A 19,587-nucleotide genomic window follows, 5' to 3' on the forward strand; every position below is an offset into this window, starting at 1 on the left:
GAAAAACTTCTAAAGTTATGCTGCTTATGCAAAAACTGATCAAATTTATAATCCACAAGAATAATTGAATCAAGATGATGAGTGTTTACTGTTGACTTCATTTTTTAAAAAAAATACAAGAACACTAAAAATAAGAGCAGCAGTAGGCCCCTCAAGCCTCCCGCACCATTCAATATGATCAAGGCTGATTGGCACTAAGCCTCATCTTCTGTGCCCACTTCCTACAGCCTTCAATAGCCCGATCTTTCAAAAGTTTTATCTGCTTCCTCCTGAAATACCCCTCAATGATCTAGCCTCTACAACCTTCTGGGGTATAGAATCCCAGAGATTCACCACCTTCTGCAAGCAGTCAGAGCCACAGAAGTTACAGAAAAACATTACCCAATTCAGAAAAGTGCTAGTATCAATTAGTTATTTCAAACGGGTGTTCACTTCTCAACTAACACAAGTCTTACTATCCAGAAATCAACTAGGTTTAGATAAGGAACCACACATTTCAAGTACCTGTTTTTTTTCCTTTGTTTTCTTAGTGGATATGTCAGCCTTCTTTTTGGCATCATCAAGTTTCTTCTGAGCTTCCTTCAATTCTTTTTCCCTCTCAGCATCAGCATTTTTCATCTTATTTTCCAAGACTGCATACTTTTCTTCAACCTTCTTTTGCACTTCTTTCGTTTTGTTAAGTGTTTCTTCACATTCGGCTAAAATTTAAAAAAAGAGAAAACACAAGAATAATGCTATTTTAATATCAAACTTTGTAATGTAATGCACTGTTTGAATCAATTAATTTTCTATTTGCTTTCTACAAATGTAAAGCCAGTTGTCAGAAAGCCAGCTGCTTATCAAACTAGTCATTTTAAAGTGTGATCATCTAACATTTTTGGTTATAAGAATTCGTGATTAAGGCCATGCTGGAGTACAATACTGGCCACAGCAAGCAATTAGGAAAGCAAATGTTACATTAGCCTTTATTTCATGAGGGTTGGAATATAAAAGAAGTTCTTAATGAAGGGTACAGGACTTCAGTAAGACCACAACTAGTGTACTATGTTCAATTTTGGTGTCAGTGGCCAAGGAAAGATATACTTGGAGTCTTTATATTGACTCTGTGAACTAGAGGATTATCTTACAAGAGATCATGGAAGATCAGCCCTTTCCCACAGTTTACAACAGGCGATCATATTAATTATAAATGTTTCTGAGAAACTGACAGGGTTAACGCTAGAGTCCATTTCTTCAAGCTGGAGCATCTATGAGATGTATGTTCAGGATAAAGGACTGGCTATTTTGGAAAATACCCCAGGAGCCAAGACCGAGACTGATATTGGACACAAGGAGAATCAAGAGAAATGGGGAAGATCAGGCAGGAAAGGTGACTCAGCACAGGATCGGCTATAAACTGTATCCATCGTTTCACTCCCTACCATACAACTCCCCCACTTTAATCAAAGTACCTATAGTTTTTTGAAGGGATTCAAGCTCTTCCTGCTGCTTGTGGTAAGAACTCTGCTGAAGCTTTACTAACAGTAATTCCTCCTCTTGAGATTTTAACTCGCATTGTAACTTCAACTGTCGGTACCTGAAAAAGAAGTTTGAAAAAAAATAGTCATTTTCACAATGTGCCAAATACAATGCATCAAAATGCAGGAGAGGAGCCCATTTATTATACTGCTTGAGCCAACATATGACTAGAGTGAATACAATGAATCTATTTTGTTCTTGCTCATTGATTAAGTTGTGTTTTTCTATTTTTCATAAAGTCACCAAACTTAGCATACAAAACTTCATCCACAACAAATCTATACTCTAAACCTGGGCCAACATAAAGAACATTTTCCACAGGAATCCAAAAGTATCCACCTGCCAAGGCAAAAGAACATTTTCCAGCAGCTTAATATCAGGCTCTTCCTTTAACCTTTCAGCAACAATGTTAGTGACACACAAACTACAAGTGGAAAACATTAAAAAGTGAGAATGTTATTATTCTGCATGATTCAAGCAAAGGGGGTCTGGAACTGAAAGGTAAGCATCTTGGGCTGTGTACAAGAAAACTCATTCAGAAACACAGACACTTGCCTTAACAGCAACAAGTCAAGACAACACTTTCAGCAATAAGCAAAATAGATTGAAAATTATTCAGTGCAAAATATTTAAAGTTTTCAGTGCTATCTCCAGAGAAAGAATGTGTTCACTATTAAGCTGGAAGTTATAATATAATTGCTTAAAATTTCTTACAAGAACTAAACCTTTCCTTCCCCAAAAGCCAAGAAATTGACATACTTTTCTGCAGTATTCTTCAGACTCCCCAGCTCCTTATCCACTTTCTGCAACTCATTTTGTTTAGTTTTGAGCTCACCCTGGATATTCTTCAACTCTCCAAGTTTAATTAGCACAGAGGCAGATTGCATACGAGCACCTGTTTAATAAAATCAGTGCATGATTGAAGATAACAATGGGCTATACGCAATTTATAAATCCCTAACCTACATGAATACTATGCACAGATTTTACAATGTGAAATACAAACACGTTTTCTCAATCATTGTGATACATAGACTTCAATACAATTTAAGGAGCAGAGCCTCCATTCTCTAGTAGCAAACGGTGAAAACATACTATAAAACACAAGATAAATGACAAATGACACAAAGAATATTTTAGAATCCTAACCTCCAGTCAATGTACCCTGTGGGTCAAAGGTATCACCACCAATAGTGACCGTCTTGGTCATAATCCGTGGATCAAAGGTCACTTTCTTGGCATTTTCCAAGCAGTCACACACCAACACAGACCCAAAAACATACTCCATTGCTTTCTTTAATTCATGCTCGTATCCAACCAAGGATAAAGCCGTGTGCACATTATCTGCACCCACCTGAAAAAACATAAGATGCAAATTACAATTAACTGGGCAACAGCAAACACTCTGCAAGATGAGTTTTCATGGTCTCCTTCATAGATAGAAGCCGTTCAGTGTAATAGGTCAACAGCAGTGTTTATGCTCCACATTAGCCTCATTGCACCTCTCTTCATTCAACATCATATCAAAATCTTCTATCCCTTTATTCAAGTGCTTTATTTCCCTTAAATACCATCTGTGTTGTTCATCATATTCTTAGTGGTAGCACATTCCACACCCTTTCTATTCTGTGGCTGAAGAAATTTTTTAAAAATAATTCGCATTTTTTAATTATTTAATGTTTCCTCTCTAACCTCTCACAAAAACATTTCCTCTTGCTCACATATAAAAACAAAAGTACTGATCGAGAGATACAATTTTTTTTGTTCTTTGAGATGACTTAGGCAAGCTGGATTTCTCACGCCGAGATCTTTCTTATATTGTGATCATTAAAATGACAGATGGATGTTTGTAAATTGCATTCCTTTAACAATATTTATAATAATATGAAAGAGTAGAAAATATGAAGAGTCTGCTCTTTGCTTTGACAGAATAAAATGGCACAAGAGATAGCCACTCAGTTCATTCCACCTATGCCACCTTTTTGAAAAGAGCTCTCCAATTAGCCCCACTCCCCTTACTCTTTTCTCCATAGTCCACTTTTTTCCTTTCCATGTATATATCCAAGAACCTTTTGAAAATTATCTTTCAATCGGTTTCCATCAATCTCGCAGTGCTTTTCCAATTTCAATTTACCATAGTTCAAGGAAAAAACTTGGTCTCATCATCTCCAATCAGAACTACTTGAAAATGAGCACACAATTTTACAAAACCCAAAGAAAGGGACAATCTATTTTACTGGCCACAACTGACAGATAATGATTATTAGTATCAGATTATTAGAATCAGCCTAGAAATAGGCCCTTCAGCCCATCACATCCATGTCGACCCATTTTCCCTATTTGCCCAGATTAGGTATCAACCACTCTGTGGAAAAAACTTGCCCCTCAAATCCGCAAGTTCCTTCGCTAGCATAAAATAAACATGCTGCTGGATGAAAAGCTTTGAATGTTACTTACTATCATCTCAGTTCCCATTATCAAAATGCTTTGATCTAATTTAAGGCAAAAGTTTATATCTGTTACCATCCACATACCATCCAGAATAATTTTTCCCTCCCAAAATGCACTAATTCATGGTTTATACATAGGCATAAAAGCAAACAAGCATGCAGATCAACACAGAAGAATCAAGCCCACTGGTTATAGTGGAAACACCTCAATGTCTTGGTCTTACCAGATTTTTGGCTGCCTTAACTACACTTTCATTAAGACATTTGGCAGAGATTTTGTTGAGTGGTATAATGGTGTATCTTCGCTTAAGCTCTCCCTTTTCTAAAAGTTTTTTCCCAGTTACCTAAACAGAGAAACAACATTGAGTAACTCCTCACTCCTAATTATTGAAGGCTGATAACAATTGGAGACTGATTAAAAAAAAACATTAGTTTTCATTTGTTCAAATGCATGCTTTATATGCTCTCGTCACCTACTTCTGTGTCCACCACAACATTATATAGCCGCCCTCCAGCAACCACTTCCAGAGCTGTCGCTGTGGAGATATCTTTCACAGAAAGAAGTGTGGCAACAAGACCTTTCACACGATTAGAGTCCCAGTTTTTTTCTGGATCCCTAAAATAAGCAATTAAAATTTTGATTCGTATATCAAAATGTTTTTGTAATAGGTATTATCCACTTCACCATAAACATAAAAAGACCCTTGTAAAGTATTAAATACATTTTATCAACCCAGAATACAGTAATAGAAAAATGTTAAACCATTGTTTAATCATTTACTAATATATGCAGAAGTGAAGCACAAATAGAAATTACTTTAAAATCTGGAGATAGAACAAACTTACTTGTATTCAAAACTCAAACTAGGGAATTTCACAATCAAGGATTCATAAGACTCTCTCAATTTGTTCACAGCTTGTGACAGCTCTCGACGTTCTTCCAGAAGTTTCTCTTCTTTCCCATCTTCAGTTTGGTTAGGTTGAAATGGTGGGGTGGGTAAGGAAGTAGGGGTTGAAAACAGCATTAGGAAAACAGTTAGATACATTTTAAGAGAAGGTTAATAAGAATCTTCTCCTTAAACATATTGTGTACATTTTCATATTCAATAAACAACATAACACTCAGTCGATGGTGTGACCAAACCAGAGCTGACATCACAATAAAATAGATATTTTAAATATTGCCAATACTGGACTGAAAAAAGTACTAGAAAAGGAATAAATTGTATTTCTAATTACATCACACAACTGAAATGAGACAAAATTAATGTTTCTCTGCATCAGGATCAGTTTGTTAAAAGTAGTTAAATACAATTATTTTCAAAACCCCACCAAACCTTCATAATTCAGTTTCTGCATTTCTGCTTCAATTTTTTCTTTGTTCTTTTTAACAGCTTCAAAGGCCTCCTGGTTTTTCTTGTATCCACTGTCTACCTTCTTTGCTTCTGCCTGTTTACTTTTAAATTCCTGCCGGGCATGTTTCAATTTCATTTGAGCCTGCAGCAGAACATTTAAGATTGAACTTCAAAATCTCTAAATGCACATTTAAGTAAACAAATTGGAAATGCAGTAAAACTCCAATAATCCAAGACCCTTGGGACTTTGGTAGTACTGGTCTCCCAGATTTTCCAGACTGTTGGAAGTTACTCCCAATAATCTACCACCACACCTTTTATTTTTTAAAAAATGGAAACAGGAAGATGAATTTTTGCAGTGAACAATTAAAGGGAGTGGGAAATATAAAACCACTCCAAACTCCAGCTGCAAATCTACCAATCTTTCTGACCGTTGGTATTCCAAACCACAACCACTGCTTTAGTCACACACTCTGCCCACAGTCCAGAACTCAGTCCCAGCTGCCCTCTAGTTCCACATTAATATTCAAGCCAGATACTGGATTATTATGATTATCAAACTATCCAGTGCCAGATTATTGGTGTTTTATTGTTTTCATATATTAGTGCTGAGAATTAAAAATCAAAGATCATCATACAGGTTATCAATAAGAAGGTTGCACTTTCTTTGTTGTACTTTTTTTTCAGGCTCAGTAATTTCTAACGAACAAAATTAAAATGGATAAAAGTCCTCCCAAAAGAACTTTCATTACAAACTGTGGCCAAGCTAAGTTTTGAAAATTCAACTGCCAAAACAGGTGTCAGCTAATGAAAATCACGTGCTTCTAATGCCAATATTTCTCTCCTGCCTCAGCTTTACCACCCTAACACTAAACAAATCCCCAATATAACGTTGTCAGAGAACATAACTTTGCAGAAAGGGAGGATGTCGTGGAGTGATCGTCTACAGAGTCAGTGTGGGTGGCAGTCAGAAACAGGAAGGGAGCAATCACTCTATTGGGAGTATTCTATAGGCCCCCCAGTAGCCACTGGGACACTGAGGAGCAGGTAAGTAGGCAGATTTTGGAAAGGTGCAAAAGTAACAGAGTTGTTGTCATGGGTGACTCCAACTTCCCTAATATTGATTGGCATCTCCTTAGTGCAAAAGGTTTAGAGGGGGCAGAACTTGTTAGGTGTGTCCAGGAAGGATTCCTGTCACAGTAGGATGGACAGGTGGACTAGAGGAGAGGCCATACTGGATCTAATATTAGGCAATGAACCTGGTCAGGTGACAGACCTCTCGGTGGGTGAACATTTCGGAGATAGTGACCACAACTCCCTGATCTTTGGCATAGCCGTGGATAAGGAGCAGACAATATGGGAAAGTTTTTAATTATGAGAGGGCTAATTACGATGGTATTAGGCAGGAACTTGGGATTGTAAATTGGGAACAGATGTTCCCAGGGAAATGCACAGCAGGAGTGTGGAGGCTGTTCAGGGAACACTTGCATGGGTTCTGGATAGGTTTGTCTCACTGAGACAGGGAAAGGATGGCAGGTTGACAAGAGGTGAAACATTTAGTCAAGAAGGAGGAGGAAGCAAAGGTTGAGGAAGCAAAAATCAGGCAAGACTCTTGAGAATTATAAGGTAACCAGGAAGGAGCTTAAGAAGCGACCCAGGAGAGCTATAAGGGGACACGAGAAGGCCTTGGTGAGGAGGATTAAGGAAAACCACAAAGCGTTCTACACATACGTGAAGAACAGGAGGATGACTAGTTGATGGTAGGACCGCTCAGGGATAAAGGGGGAAAACATGAGCCTGAAGGTGGAGGAGATAGGGGAGATCCTTAACAAATACATTGCTTCAGTGTTCACTAGGGAGAAAGACTTAAGACGAATGTGAGGTCAGCGCAGAACAAGTTAACGTGCTGCAGCATGTTGAGGTTAAGAAAGAGGCAGTATTGGAGCTTCTGAAAAACATTAGGATAGATAAGTCCCTGGGGCCGGACGGGATATACCCCAGGTTACTACGGGAAGCGAGGGAAGAGATCACTGGGCCATTGATGATATTTGCATCCTCCCTGGCACCAGGAGTGGTACCACAGGATTGGAGGATGGCATATGTTGTTCCCTTGTTCAAGAAAGGTAGTAGGGATAATCCTGGGAATTATAGACCAGTGAATCTTATGTCAGTGGTGGGCAAACTATTGGAGAAGATTCTTAGGGACAGGATTTATGAGCATTTGGAGAAGCATAATAGGGATAATCTGCATGGCTTTGCAAGGGGCAGGTCATGCCTCGAGCCTAATTGAGTTATTCAAGGAGGTGACAAAACAAACTGATGAAGGTAGAGCAGTGGATGTGGTGTATAGGGACTTTTGTAAGGCATTTGATAAGGTTCCCCATGGTAGGCTCATCCAGAAAGTCATGAGGCATGGGATCCACGGAGAATTGCCCACAGAAGGCAGGGGGTGGTAGTAGATGGAGAGTATTCTGCCTGGAAGTCAGTGACTAGTGGTGATCCACAGGGATCTGTTCTGGGACTGCCGCTCTTTGTGATTTTTATAAATGACTTGGATGAGGAAGCGGAGGGATGGGTTGATAAGTCTGCAGATGACATGAAGGTCGGAGGTGTTATGGATAGTGTAGAAGGTTGATGTAGGTTGCAATGGGATATAGACAGGATGTAGAGTTGGGCAGAGAAGTGGCAGATGGAGTTCAATCCGGACAAGTGTGAAGTGATACATTTTGGAAGATCATACTTGGAGGCACAGTATGAGGTTAATGGCAGGGTTCTTAGCAGTATGGAGGAACAGAGGGATCTTGGGTTCCAAGTCCATAGATCCCTCAAAGTTGCCATGCAAGTTGATTGGGTGGTTAAGAAGGTGTATGGTGTGCTGGCCTTCATTAGTCAGGGGATTGAGTTCAAGAGCCTAGAGGTAATGTTGCAGCTCTGTAAAACTCTGGTTAGACCACACTTAGGATATTCTGTTCAGTTCTGGTCACTTCATTATAGGAAGGATGTGGAAGCTTTAGAGAGGGCGCAGAGGAGATTTACCAGGATGCTGCCTGGATTAGAGAACATGTCTTATGAGGAAAGGTTGAGTGAGCTAGGGCTTTTCTCTTTGGAGCAACACGGGATGAGAGGCGACTTGATAGAGGTGTACAAGATTACGAGGGGCATAGATAGAATAGAGAGCCAGCACCTTTTCCCCAGGGCAGCAATGGCCAATACCAGAGGTCAGAGGAGGAAAGTTTAGGGGATATGTCAGATGTAGGGTTTTTTAAAAAAAAATACACAAAGTGGTGGGTGCCTGGAACTGATACAATAGTGACATTTAAAAGACTCTTAGATAGGCACACCGATGTAAGAAAAATGGAGGGTTATGGGCTGTGTAGGAGGAAAGGGTTATATTGATTGTAGAGCAGGTTTATTAGGTTGGCACAAAATGGATGAAACTAACATTAGAATCATAAAATTGTTACAGCACAGAAGGAGGCCATTCAGCCAACTGATTCAATGTCGGCTTCCTGCAGATCAATCAATCTGTTCCTATTCTGTCTTCTCCTAGTCCTGTAAACTGCTTTCCAGTAAGAGGCCATCCAATTCCCTTTCTATGATTGACTCCATTTTCACCACAGTATATCCTTCTCTTTAAACTAATTATGTACACTTTTATTTTATTACCTAAAAATTCTATTTCAACATATTTTAAATTTTAGAAGTATCTCAACTTTATTTGCATAACCTCCCACATCCTCACAGAACTATATCCCACTTGTTAAGCAATAACCTCTTCAGTGGCTTAAAATGGTCCCAGAACTTTACTTATAGCAGGCCAGAAGACCAAGAGTTTTATCTACCCATTTCTCAGTTATTCTGACAAGCATAGAGCCCATGACAAACAAAACAATTTGATGCTGATGGACAGGGTTGTAGAAATTATCTCCGTGACAGAATTTAAGAATATACTTAAAATTAATCCCATTAATCACCCACTATAGGATGATTGTCACAATAGTGGAAACTTGCATTTCAAGCTGAAAGCAAACATTATTCACAGCATGGTTTACATACCTGTTTGGCCTCTGTTTCTGCTTTGCTTATATCATTTTTGCAAGCCATCATCTGGCCAGCGAGTGTGGCTGCCTCCCCATCCTCATTACTGGAGAGACCAGCAGAAACTGCATTGAAGTGCTGCTGAGCAATGACCAGAGCCTTAGCATCTTTCTGGCTAGTCTCCTGTAGAGAGTTCAATTCGTCAGAAATCTTCCTCACTTCCTTTTCTTTAGCTGCAAGAGCATTACCATCCTGGGAAAAAAGTACACATGCAGCATTTACTTGAGTTAGGTGTAACTTTTTGCTCACAAGCTAATAGTTTACATGTGTGTATGATTTATTTGCATTAGAAGCAGATAGTATGTGGGCCAGATGACAAACAAATGAAATCTTGTATATTATCTGGACTGCATCAAATTACTTCAGCATTTTAAGTTCAAATGTCACATTTAATTAGTGTTTAAACTCTCCTTCACTCAATAAACTGAGTAAGAGCAAAACAACTAAGCATTGAGTGCTTAGTTTATTTCAATATTGGGGAAACATGCTGAGGAGGTAGCAGAAAGCAAGGAATCTAAAACATTAACCTTGCTGACCACCAGGACTATTTTAATGAATACCTCACCTCCTCCATACTTTTGACAAGTGTTTTCCGTTTCTTTTCTTCAGCTTTGAGATTGTCTTTCTTGGAATCAAGTGTACTTTGCACTTTGGCATCTATACGATGAGCATCAGCAACTGCCTCTTCCAAGGACTGAAGCACTCCACCAATTTCCTATAACACATCAAGTCCTAATTTTATGCCAGGTAAGTAACCCTGATATAACCCACTGCCCCCCACAACCCATTTTAAAACGACAAAAGAAAATAAATAATGTAGCACTGAAAATAATTAGGGAAAATGAACAGTAACCTAGATAAGTAAAAATCAATTCCTTGTTATGACAAGAACCTCAAGATCATTCCAGAGATATTCATGTTCAATGGGTCAGTAATTCTGAAAATCAAGAATTATTTCTTCAAAAACATCACATTGTTTTTTTCTTGAGTGGACAGTTTTTAACATAAACTAAGTTTGCAAGAAATTACACCAGCTAATGTGACAACACTGCTTGATCACTACGAAGAGCACCAGAGTGCTTTATAACTGGCACTTGCCTTATCTCGGATCTTCTCCAGCTCACAGACTTCTTTGCTGATTTCCTTCACTTTCTTTTCATTCTCTGCAATGGTTTCCTGAAGTCCTACAATACTGTCTTGCATCTTCTTTAGATCTTCCGCAGAGCGCAGCTTGGTCTCCTCCGCACATACAAATTGATATGCAACATACAGACGAGTAAGATGCTCTATCTCACGTACTATTTTCTGGAATTCCAGATAAGAGGATCTTTCCTGCAAGTTACAAAATATGAACAATCAAACAATATAGTAAACGGTCTTTAAATTTAAAATACACATTTAATTTTCTTTTAATCCTGTGAAGTGCAGGAAACCTATCTGTAAAATTTACCACATATACACATCACTCATATCTCATTCCCATGGTTTAAGATTATGCTTTCAAATCCCTGCAAGGCCTCATGCCCTTCTTATTTTTATGGGCCAGGGAATTTCCTTCCTTTTATCTGTTCAATCACACACAGGTAAATGGATACCATGTAGAGAAAGAGCACCAAAATAAATTCTAATCACAATCTGTGCAATACGTTTTACAAAGACACTGTAGCTAAGAAATTCCAGAGTACCTAAAAAAGATTTTAGATTGGCATTGCAGCAGAGCATCACAGCCATTTTAACTACTGCCCATCAGAACCCCACCCAATGCAAATTTCAGTCACATCCAATGCCCAAATTTACCACCTGATAGTTTATGGGGCAGGAGAGAAAAGAAAATTTGCACAAGGATGAAGGTAAACAGTGAAGAGAATTCAGGGATTGATGCCTTGCTCTGAAGCTTCAGTGGAACATACGAAGGAGAGATCAGTTTGGGGCTGGAGCTATTGTAGCCAGTGCACTTAGAAGTTGTGGGGTCAAGATGATGCGGGACAAAAAGCAGTTAAGAAGAATTTCCCATTAAGGGTCCCAATATAGCATGAAGACCTCATTGTGTTAGGAATGACGAATGACTAACAATCCAAGTTTCCTCAAGAAATGCCAATGAGCAGTGTATGCGGAGCAACCTCATTCCATATGCCCTGGATATACAAATCACATCAAGGATATAGTTATTTCATGCCTGGAAGTCCCCAGTCAAATATCCAAGTGACATAGGTTGACACTGAAATAGTTCTTATCGCATTTCACTGGGGGGTTAGAAAGAGGGGAAAAAAAACAATTTTCAAATTACACAATAGCAACAAAGAAAATGATTGGTACGCAATCAAATTTTCAGGCAAGTATATGTGCTCAAGGAGGAAAGAAGAATTTGCAATGACAAGGGCTATATTTTAAGTTTCTAGATTCAGTTGTGATCTGCTCAGGGTAATCAATTCTCAGCAAATAATCCCATGGGAAACTTCAATCATCCTTTTGTAGTCCTAAAATCTACTTTGCATGTTATTTTATCAAAGGTTAGTGAATTGAGATGGGGCATTCTCATAATACACAATGACCAAGTCAGAACATAAAGGGCAACTGTGAAAACTGCATTTTAATCACTTCTTTTCCATTAGCAGAACCACTGAATACATACCTCCTTCAGTTTCTGAAGAGTGGGAGTAATTTCCTCTTCCAAAATCTAAGATAGAAAAAAAAATTGGTAAAATCAAAGATGAAAGATTGTTTCATGAATTAAAAAATGCACGATTCTCAAACTGTTGTAACAGTAAAAAAAAACAGAAATAATCTAATTTTAGTTTGATACTTCAATACATTATTTTTATATTCTATGTCACTCGATACACTACACAAAATCTGTACCACACACATAAACACAAATTCCAACAAGCTAATAACATTTATATTGGTCACCAACTTATCACTTATTCAATAGCACAAATCACTAAATGCAAGTGAAAACAAAATTTTTGGTAAATGATAACTAAAGGAATATTGAGCCTAAATAACGGCATTCATGGTCCCTTCTAATCCTGCATACACCTCTTCCAATGCAGGGTTCTGGACAATATACAGTTACTTAACTGCAAAACAAAGACAAGCTTGATCTTCTTGCACATCATGCATCTGGCCCCTCAGTTTCATCCTATTGTCACCCACCTGAAATGCGCTGACGGACCATAAATTTAAAATGCAGCCTTCCTAAGTTGTACTTATGGCTAAGCAACGAGTACAATTTATGCATTATGCTTTATGGAGCCCTCTATCAGCAAATAAATCCTCAACACCAAGCCAAGATTATCATAAAATTTTAAAACCTGACAAATACCTGCTTTGTAGCTCTGGAAAATAATTTTCACGAACAATAAATGCAAGTCCAAAGAACTGAATAGCAGTGGCTTCAGTACATTTCACTTATTAACAAACCTTGAATTCACTCCCATGCTCATCACTATTGTCCCTCTCCAATATTCATTGAACCAATACTATTTACTTTAATTATAAAGCAAAATATAGATATTGACAGTCTTAAATGCAAACAGCAAAATGCTGGAACAACCATTGAGCAATATCACATTAGAAGGGGATAGGGTAGTGAAAACAAGTATTTAGTATGCTTGCCTTTACAGTCCAAGGCATTAAGTACAAGAGTTGGGATATCATGTTGCAGCTGTACAAAACTTTAGTAAGACGGCACTTGGAAATTTGTGTGCAGTTCTGGTTGCCACACAACAGGAAAGATGTGGTAGCAATAGAGAGATTGCATAATTGATTCATCAGGATGGCATCTGGAATGGAGGGCTATAGTTATAAGAGATTGGATAGGCTGGGTTTATTCACACTGGAATAAAGAAGGTTGACCTTAGAGATTTATAAAATTATGAGGGGTATAGATAGTATATCTATAATATACTGTAGGATTAATAGTCAAGATTTTTATCCCAGGGCACGGGAGTCTAGACCTAGAGGCCACAGGTTTCAGATGAGAGGCAAGAAATTTAAAGAAGATTTAAGGGGCAAGTTGTTTTTTTAATCTAACTATTTATTTTACACAAAGGGTGGTAAATATCTGGAATGAGCTACCAGAGGAGGTGGTACAGGCAGATACAATGCAACACTTAAAAGGCACCTGGACAGGTACTTGGATAGGCCCGTATCCCTTTGTCTTTCCTAATGTGGGCAAACAGGATTAGCATAGGCAGGGTGGGCCGACAGGGCCCATTTCTGTCCTGTACGATTCTATGATTCTATATCAGCTGCAGTAGGGATAAATGAATTACCGTGTGGATTTCTTTCAACTTGGCCTCCTTTTTTTCAATTGTTTTCTGGGCAGCTAACTTCTTACATTCATACATTCTGGTCCCTGCTGCTTCTTCAATCAGTGATAAGATCTATGGTACAAGAATGAAGAATTAAACACAGCAGTATCCTATAAACGTATATACGTATAAACGTATATACGATAATACGTAAAATAAAAGTAAAAATGTTAGTATGTTAGAATTCAAGAATGTTAAACCTCGAACGTTAACCCCAAAACTAAACTCTTCGTGTGTGTGTGTGACAAAGTCCAAAACTCCCAGTTCCTGAATGGTTCTTAAAGTTCAGTTCCGCAAGCCATAAGGTGAAACATGAGCAAGGGCTTCTTCAACAACCACCGTTGTCTGAAGATAAGATGTAGATGTAGAAAAACATAGAGAGAGTACATACGAAATCCAAATGTTCCACGATGGAACCCAAACGACACTTCAGTGTTTACTCGGTAGTGACTTCCTCACCCCGAAAAGCATCCGAACCGTGGTCGTCCACACACAAATACCTGTTTCCTTCTACAGGTCAGCAACAAAGTGAACTCCACCGGATTACTTCCAACTTCCATACATGGATTTCAGTGGCAAACACAGTTATTGTTTCTCATCCATCGATAGAGAAAACAAGCAGGCTGGTGTCTCTCTCCCTTCTCTCTCTCTCTCCTTCTTCTTCTTCTAACTTCTTCAACAACGTCATTACGTCCCTTAACTTCTATTGACGTAAGCACGCCCCACACACACATACACACACACTCTCTATCTTAAAGGGACTTTCACTGAGTCCGTAACATAACAGTTTCAAAATTCATATCACTGAGTACTTAGATGATAAAATTAAAAAACTTTTAAAATTCAATATTCAGGTACATTATTAATAATCTGGATATCTGCACCTGAGCACAGAGTATCCAACATGTAACTGATTAGCATAAATGCTTGTTTCTACTGATATTCATGGCATCGAGATCCATACATAAATTAGAAAACTTACCTCCGGGGGTTTCATGTTCAAAACCTTTGTGATACGACCCTAAAGGCAAAATGAATTTTATTTTAAAGATATAGCACAGCATTTGTAGTATGTGTATAGGTTTTAACCTTTCCAATGTTCAAACATACATCAGTGTATTGACTTAACATGAGTAACAAAAAAATAAATTTTAAATAGCTAAAATCTTGCAAATCTTTTTTTAAATTTAAATAAACAATATCCAAGTAAAGAGGATATATTTTATGTTCTGCAATTTCCAATGCTTAAAATAAGGAACCATTCCCAAGAATAGAGGAAGAGTATGTAATTTTCCATGAATGATTTTCTAATCAATATCCCTTTATTACACCCACCATTTATTACTTTCTTCTCTAATTTCATTAATACTCCCTGATACATGACAATTCTTGGCAAAGCAAGCAGAGACTAAAGCTTAAGCTTCAGAAAATGGTTCGTGCTTCCAAGGATTGCAGAACAGCCTCAAATGACTGATTATTTAATTTTCCTCCCAAGTCAAGGGCTTCATTCAATGACCAGGGTAGATGATATCCTGGACACTAGCCATTAGTCAATCCACTCCATGTCAAAGCTTGTGCTACCATTTCCCACAACCTATAATAAATGGGGCTGTAGTGGCTCTGTAAATGCCACAAATAGAAAAACACAGCTTTTTAACTGTAGTAACTTGTTCCAAAGTCAACTGCAATGATGTTCACCAGCATTTCAGTTATAAATTTCACTCCTAAAAAAAGGGCAGGGGGAAGTGTGTGTAGGAAATTTCTTTCTTAAAGATAGCAGATCATGGTTGTGTGGGAAGGGGTGTGGTGGTCTTCATGGGTAATAATGATGTGCAATAAAAATTGCTTTTCTAGTTATATCCACATGCCATGAATAAATTTTTAAAAAACACATAACACCTTCCACATCATCTTTGAGTTTCTATGTATAATGGTTCAGAGCATCTTGTGCATTTTCTTGAGCTGCTAAATTGATTTGTAATCTAACCCATGCTTACAGAAGTATCGTTATATCACCCAATGGAGTGTCCTCAAACTGGAAGAGGAAATTGCTTAGCCAACTGTGTCTTGGATAGACACATCCGCGAGAAATAGACTGGCAAGGCTTGGGTCACGTAGGTTATTCTCCTATGTTGAATCTTATCAATTGTTGCAAATCTGACAGCAATCCTTCTGAAAAGTGTAACTCAGCCAATGGCAATGCACCCTAGCCACTCTTACTGACCTGCCCAACCCAGAATATGTGCTATCTTTTGAAATTTTCAAAGATTAAATATTTCCCTACTAAAATTAGAGATATACAGCACAGTGATTTATGTCACTGTGCTTGCAACACTCTTTGATATGGTTATCCAATTAGCCTCAATAAATTGCCTTTTTGCTACTACCCGATCTCTCTTACAACTTTTATCCTATGCTCTTTTAAATAATACTACAGAATTTGTTTCCATCACCTTTTGCAGGCTGTACATTTCAGATAACAACAGATTACTATATTAAAAAATTGCTTCTTGTTTCTTATGCATTTGCACAACATCCATATCCTGATCACCGAACCAACACTGTTTCTTCCAATTTATTCTCAGTCCCATCATAATTTTGATCAAGTCGATCAAATCTCATCTTAAACTTTGATCCGAGATCAGTCCTAGAATTGTGTCTCCCCACATAACTAGTTTCTCATCCCTAATATCTTAAATGCTGTGCCCAGAAAAGAACAAGGTTTCCAAGACAGGGCCCAACCCTCCCATGCTTTTCACAGAATTAAGGCACCCCATACTCTTCAAAATCTTTGTGAAGCTGAGAATAGTTATGTCAATAATCTAACAAAACAAGAGTGTATACCACAGCACTCTGGCAAGATTTTGTTTCAGTCTCAACTACAAAAATTAGTTCCTACATGTTTTGGTTCAGCAGATTGCTGGATGAAAAGTTCATATATAAACATACAAACCTGCATAATGAGGAAGTGAGGATTGTTGACATTCAGACCAACTGAACAGAAGAGATCTTGCACTCTGGTGTTGTTTGCATTCACACCATTAATTAGGTACTTGTTTCTCCCACCAATTATCACCTGAAATAAGAAGAGTTTTAATGTCTTGTAAAATAAGCATAATAATTTCACAAGTAGCTTTAAAAAAATGGGTTGATATAAATATAGTCAGGATACAAATCTGTTCAATATTCCTAAAAAGCTGCCTAAACAACTTCTAATTTACATAATCATTGTTCAACAGCAGCAGAATGGAAAATTCCTCAATCAATCCAACTTTTTATATTAATGGATTAGAAAAATAAAATCACTTTTTTTTAAAATGTCTTTTTGTAATACTTCAACCTTGATACTGGTTTAAGTTTGACTCCTCAAAATAAAAAACTTTGTAGAAGTGTATTTAGCTTAATGCTTTAATAACAGTTTACGCAAACTACAGAAAAAGCTAATAACATGCATTGATATTCTGTTCCCCCACGGCCCAATCTGGTGCATGACATCCTAGCTGTACGCAGGCAGAACCCAAAACATAAACAAAGCTTCCAAGCTACATCTCTGAGCTATGCCATCTTCCCAGTAGCCATGCATGGCAACTCTGTCATACAAAATTTCCCTCCTTAACCTTCTACATTCCAGAGAAGTTATCACAGTATACTCGCCATCATTTATACACGAAGATAAACCACACATGAATGTCTGTGGAATTTTGCATTCCATAAAACAGCTGCCACATTTTGAGATGTTACAACAGCGACCAGACTGAGAAGTACTTAACTACCTGTGAAGTAACAGGAGCATTCCAATGTTAAATAAACACGAGTTCTTTCATTCCTTGGGCGAAATGGCTGAGGGTTAAAGTTGCTAATGTTTAGGGAAAATCAGTTTCCATTCTTTACATCTGCCTTGTACAAAGCTGAAGCATCTTTAGAGATAAAACATCAGTGGAATTGAGAGAAAGGAGAGAAAATTCCAGTATCCTTCAGGCAAAGATGAAGAACTTGGTTCTCCACGTTTACAATGTGTCACAAACCAGCAACAAAAGAAACACACTGAGCATGATTCAGTGTTAAAAAACTATTTTATTAATCACTACTTATGATAATACGTAAAATAAAGTTAAAAAAATGTTAGTATGTTAGAATTCAAGAATGTTAAACCTCGAACGTTAACCCCAAAACTAAACTCTTCGTGTGTGTGTGTGACAAAGTCCAAAACTCCCAGTTCCTGAATGGTTCTTAAAGTTCAGTTCCGCAAGCCATAAGGTGAAACATGAGCAAGGGCTTCTTCAACAACCACCGTTGTCTGAAGATAAGATGTAGATGTAGAAAAACATAGAGAGAGTACATACGAAATCCAAATGTTCCACGATGGAACCCAAACGACACTTCAGTGTTTACTCGGTAGTGACTTCCTCACCCCGAAAAGCATCCGAACCGTGGTCGTCCACACACAAATACCTGTTTCCTTCTACAGGTCAGCAACAAAGTGAACTCCACGGATTACTTCCAACTTCCATACATGGATTTCTATGGCAAACACAGTTATTGTTTCTCATCCATCGATAGAGAAAACAAGCAGGCTGGTGTCTCTCTCCCTTCTCTCTCTCTTCTTCTTCTTCTTCTCCTCCTGACTTCTTCAACAACGTCATTACGTCCTTTATCTTCTATTGACGTAAGCACGCCCCACACACACACTCTCTATCTTAAAGGGACTTTCACTGAGTCCGTAACACCTCCCACCTAAAAAAAAATTTTCCAAAGAAAATTTTAACCGCGCATAGTTAGTAATGTTAATAATTATCATGCTACACAACTACAGACTATCAGATTAGTACAGATACATGTTTCCCATTTAACATCGGGAAAGACAATCAGCAATCACATTATCTTTGCCTTTAATGTGAGTTATCATGAGATCAAACTCTTGCAAAATTAAACTCCAGTTTAACAGCCTTCTGTTCTTGTTTTTGACTCGGCTCAGAAACACCAATGGGTTATGATCTGTATACACAGTCAATGGTTTCTGAGTGGTGCAAACATATACACTGAAATGTTGCAAGGCTAAAACAAGCGACAGTAATTCTTTCTCTATGGTGGAATAATTCTTTTGATGCTCATTAAATTTCTTTGAAAAGTAAGCTACAGGATGGTCAATATCATCAAGGTCACCCTTCTGCAACAACACAGCTCCTGCAGCTTCATCACTGGCATCTACTGCTAATGAAAATGGCTTTTCAAAGTCAGGTGTTCTGAGCACAGGATGGTAGCATAAAATGGCTTTCAGCTTCTTAAATGCTTCTTGACAAGAATCTGTCCAAACAAACTTTACTCCCTTCTTCAGAAGATTAGTTAGGGGAAGAGCAATATCAGCAAAATTTTTACAAAATTTTCGATAATATCCAACCATTCCCAAAAATCTTCTAACAGTCCTCGTACCTGTGGGAATAGGGAACTCAGATATTGCTTGAACTTTTGCCCTGAACAGGAGCTTGCTTGCCTTGACCTACAACATAACCAAGATACGTCACAGTGGCATGGCCAAATTCACTTTTAGCCAAGTTAACTGTAAGGTTAGCCTTGGAAAGTCTTTCAAACAACCTTTCTAACGCAGAGATGTGATCTTCCCAAGTATCATTCCCAGTCACTAAGTCGTCAATGTAGGCATCTGTATGTTTTAACCCATGAATCACTGAATTAATCATTCTTTGAAATGTTGCCGGAGCATTTTTCATTCCAAATGGCAAAACATTGTATTCATACAATCCAGAAGGGGTTACAAAGGCTGAAATCTCCCTTCCTCTATCTGTTAATGGAACACACCAGTACCCTTTTAATAGGTCAATCTTTGTAAGAAAT

General features: G+C 38.0%; 1 protein-coding gene across 1 annotated transcript in view; it reads right to left on the reverse strand.

Annotated features, from left to right (window-relative positions):
* smc2 (structural maintenance of chromosomes 2) overlaps positions 1-19,587 on the reverse strand; it is a 41,418-nt gene that overhangs the window by 12,684 nt on the left and 9,147 nt on the right. Inside the window, exons 3-17 of the mRNA XM_052019587.1 lie at positions 16,691-16,813; positions 14,720-14,758; positions 13,699-13,809; positions 12,054-12,098; positions 10,520-10,753; positions 9,987-10,136; positions 9,380-9,613; positions 5,306-5,465; positions 4,815-4,932; positions 4,446-4,584; positions 4,193-4,312; positions 2,668-2,872; positions 2,278-2,413; positions 1,452-1,576; positions 505-698 (exon numbers count right to left, since the gene is read on the reverse strand). Coding sequence (XP_051875547.1) covers positions 505-698; positions 1,452-1,576; positions 2,278-2,413; positions 2,668-2,872; positions 4,193-4,312; positions 4,446-4,584; positions 4,815-4,932; positions 5,306-5,465; positions 9,380-9,613; positions 9,987-10,136; positions 10,520-10,753; positions 12,054-12,098; positions 13,699-13,809; positions 14,720-14,758; positions 16,691-16,813 — 2,133 coding nt within the window. The remainder of the gene's footprint in view (positions 1-504; positions 699-1,451; positions 1,577-2,277; positions 2,414-2,667; positions 2,873-4,192; positions 4,313-4,445; positions 4,585-4,814; positions 4,933-5,305; positions 5,466-9,379; positions 9,614-9,986; positions 10,137-10,519; positions 10,754-12,053; positions 12,099-13,698; positions 13,810-14,719; positions 14,759-16,690; positions 16,814-19,587) is intronic.

Source organism: Pristis pectinata, chromosome 7 (assembly GCF_009764475.1).
Source record: "Pristis pectinata isolate sPriPec2 chromosome 7, sPriPec2.1.pri, whole genome shotgun sequence".
Classification (NCBI taxonomy): Eukaryota; Metazoa; Chordata; class Chondrichthyes; order Rhinopristiformes; family Pristidae; genus Pristis; species Pristis pectinata.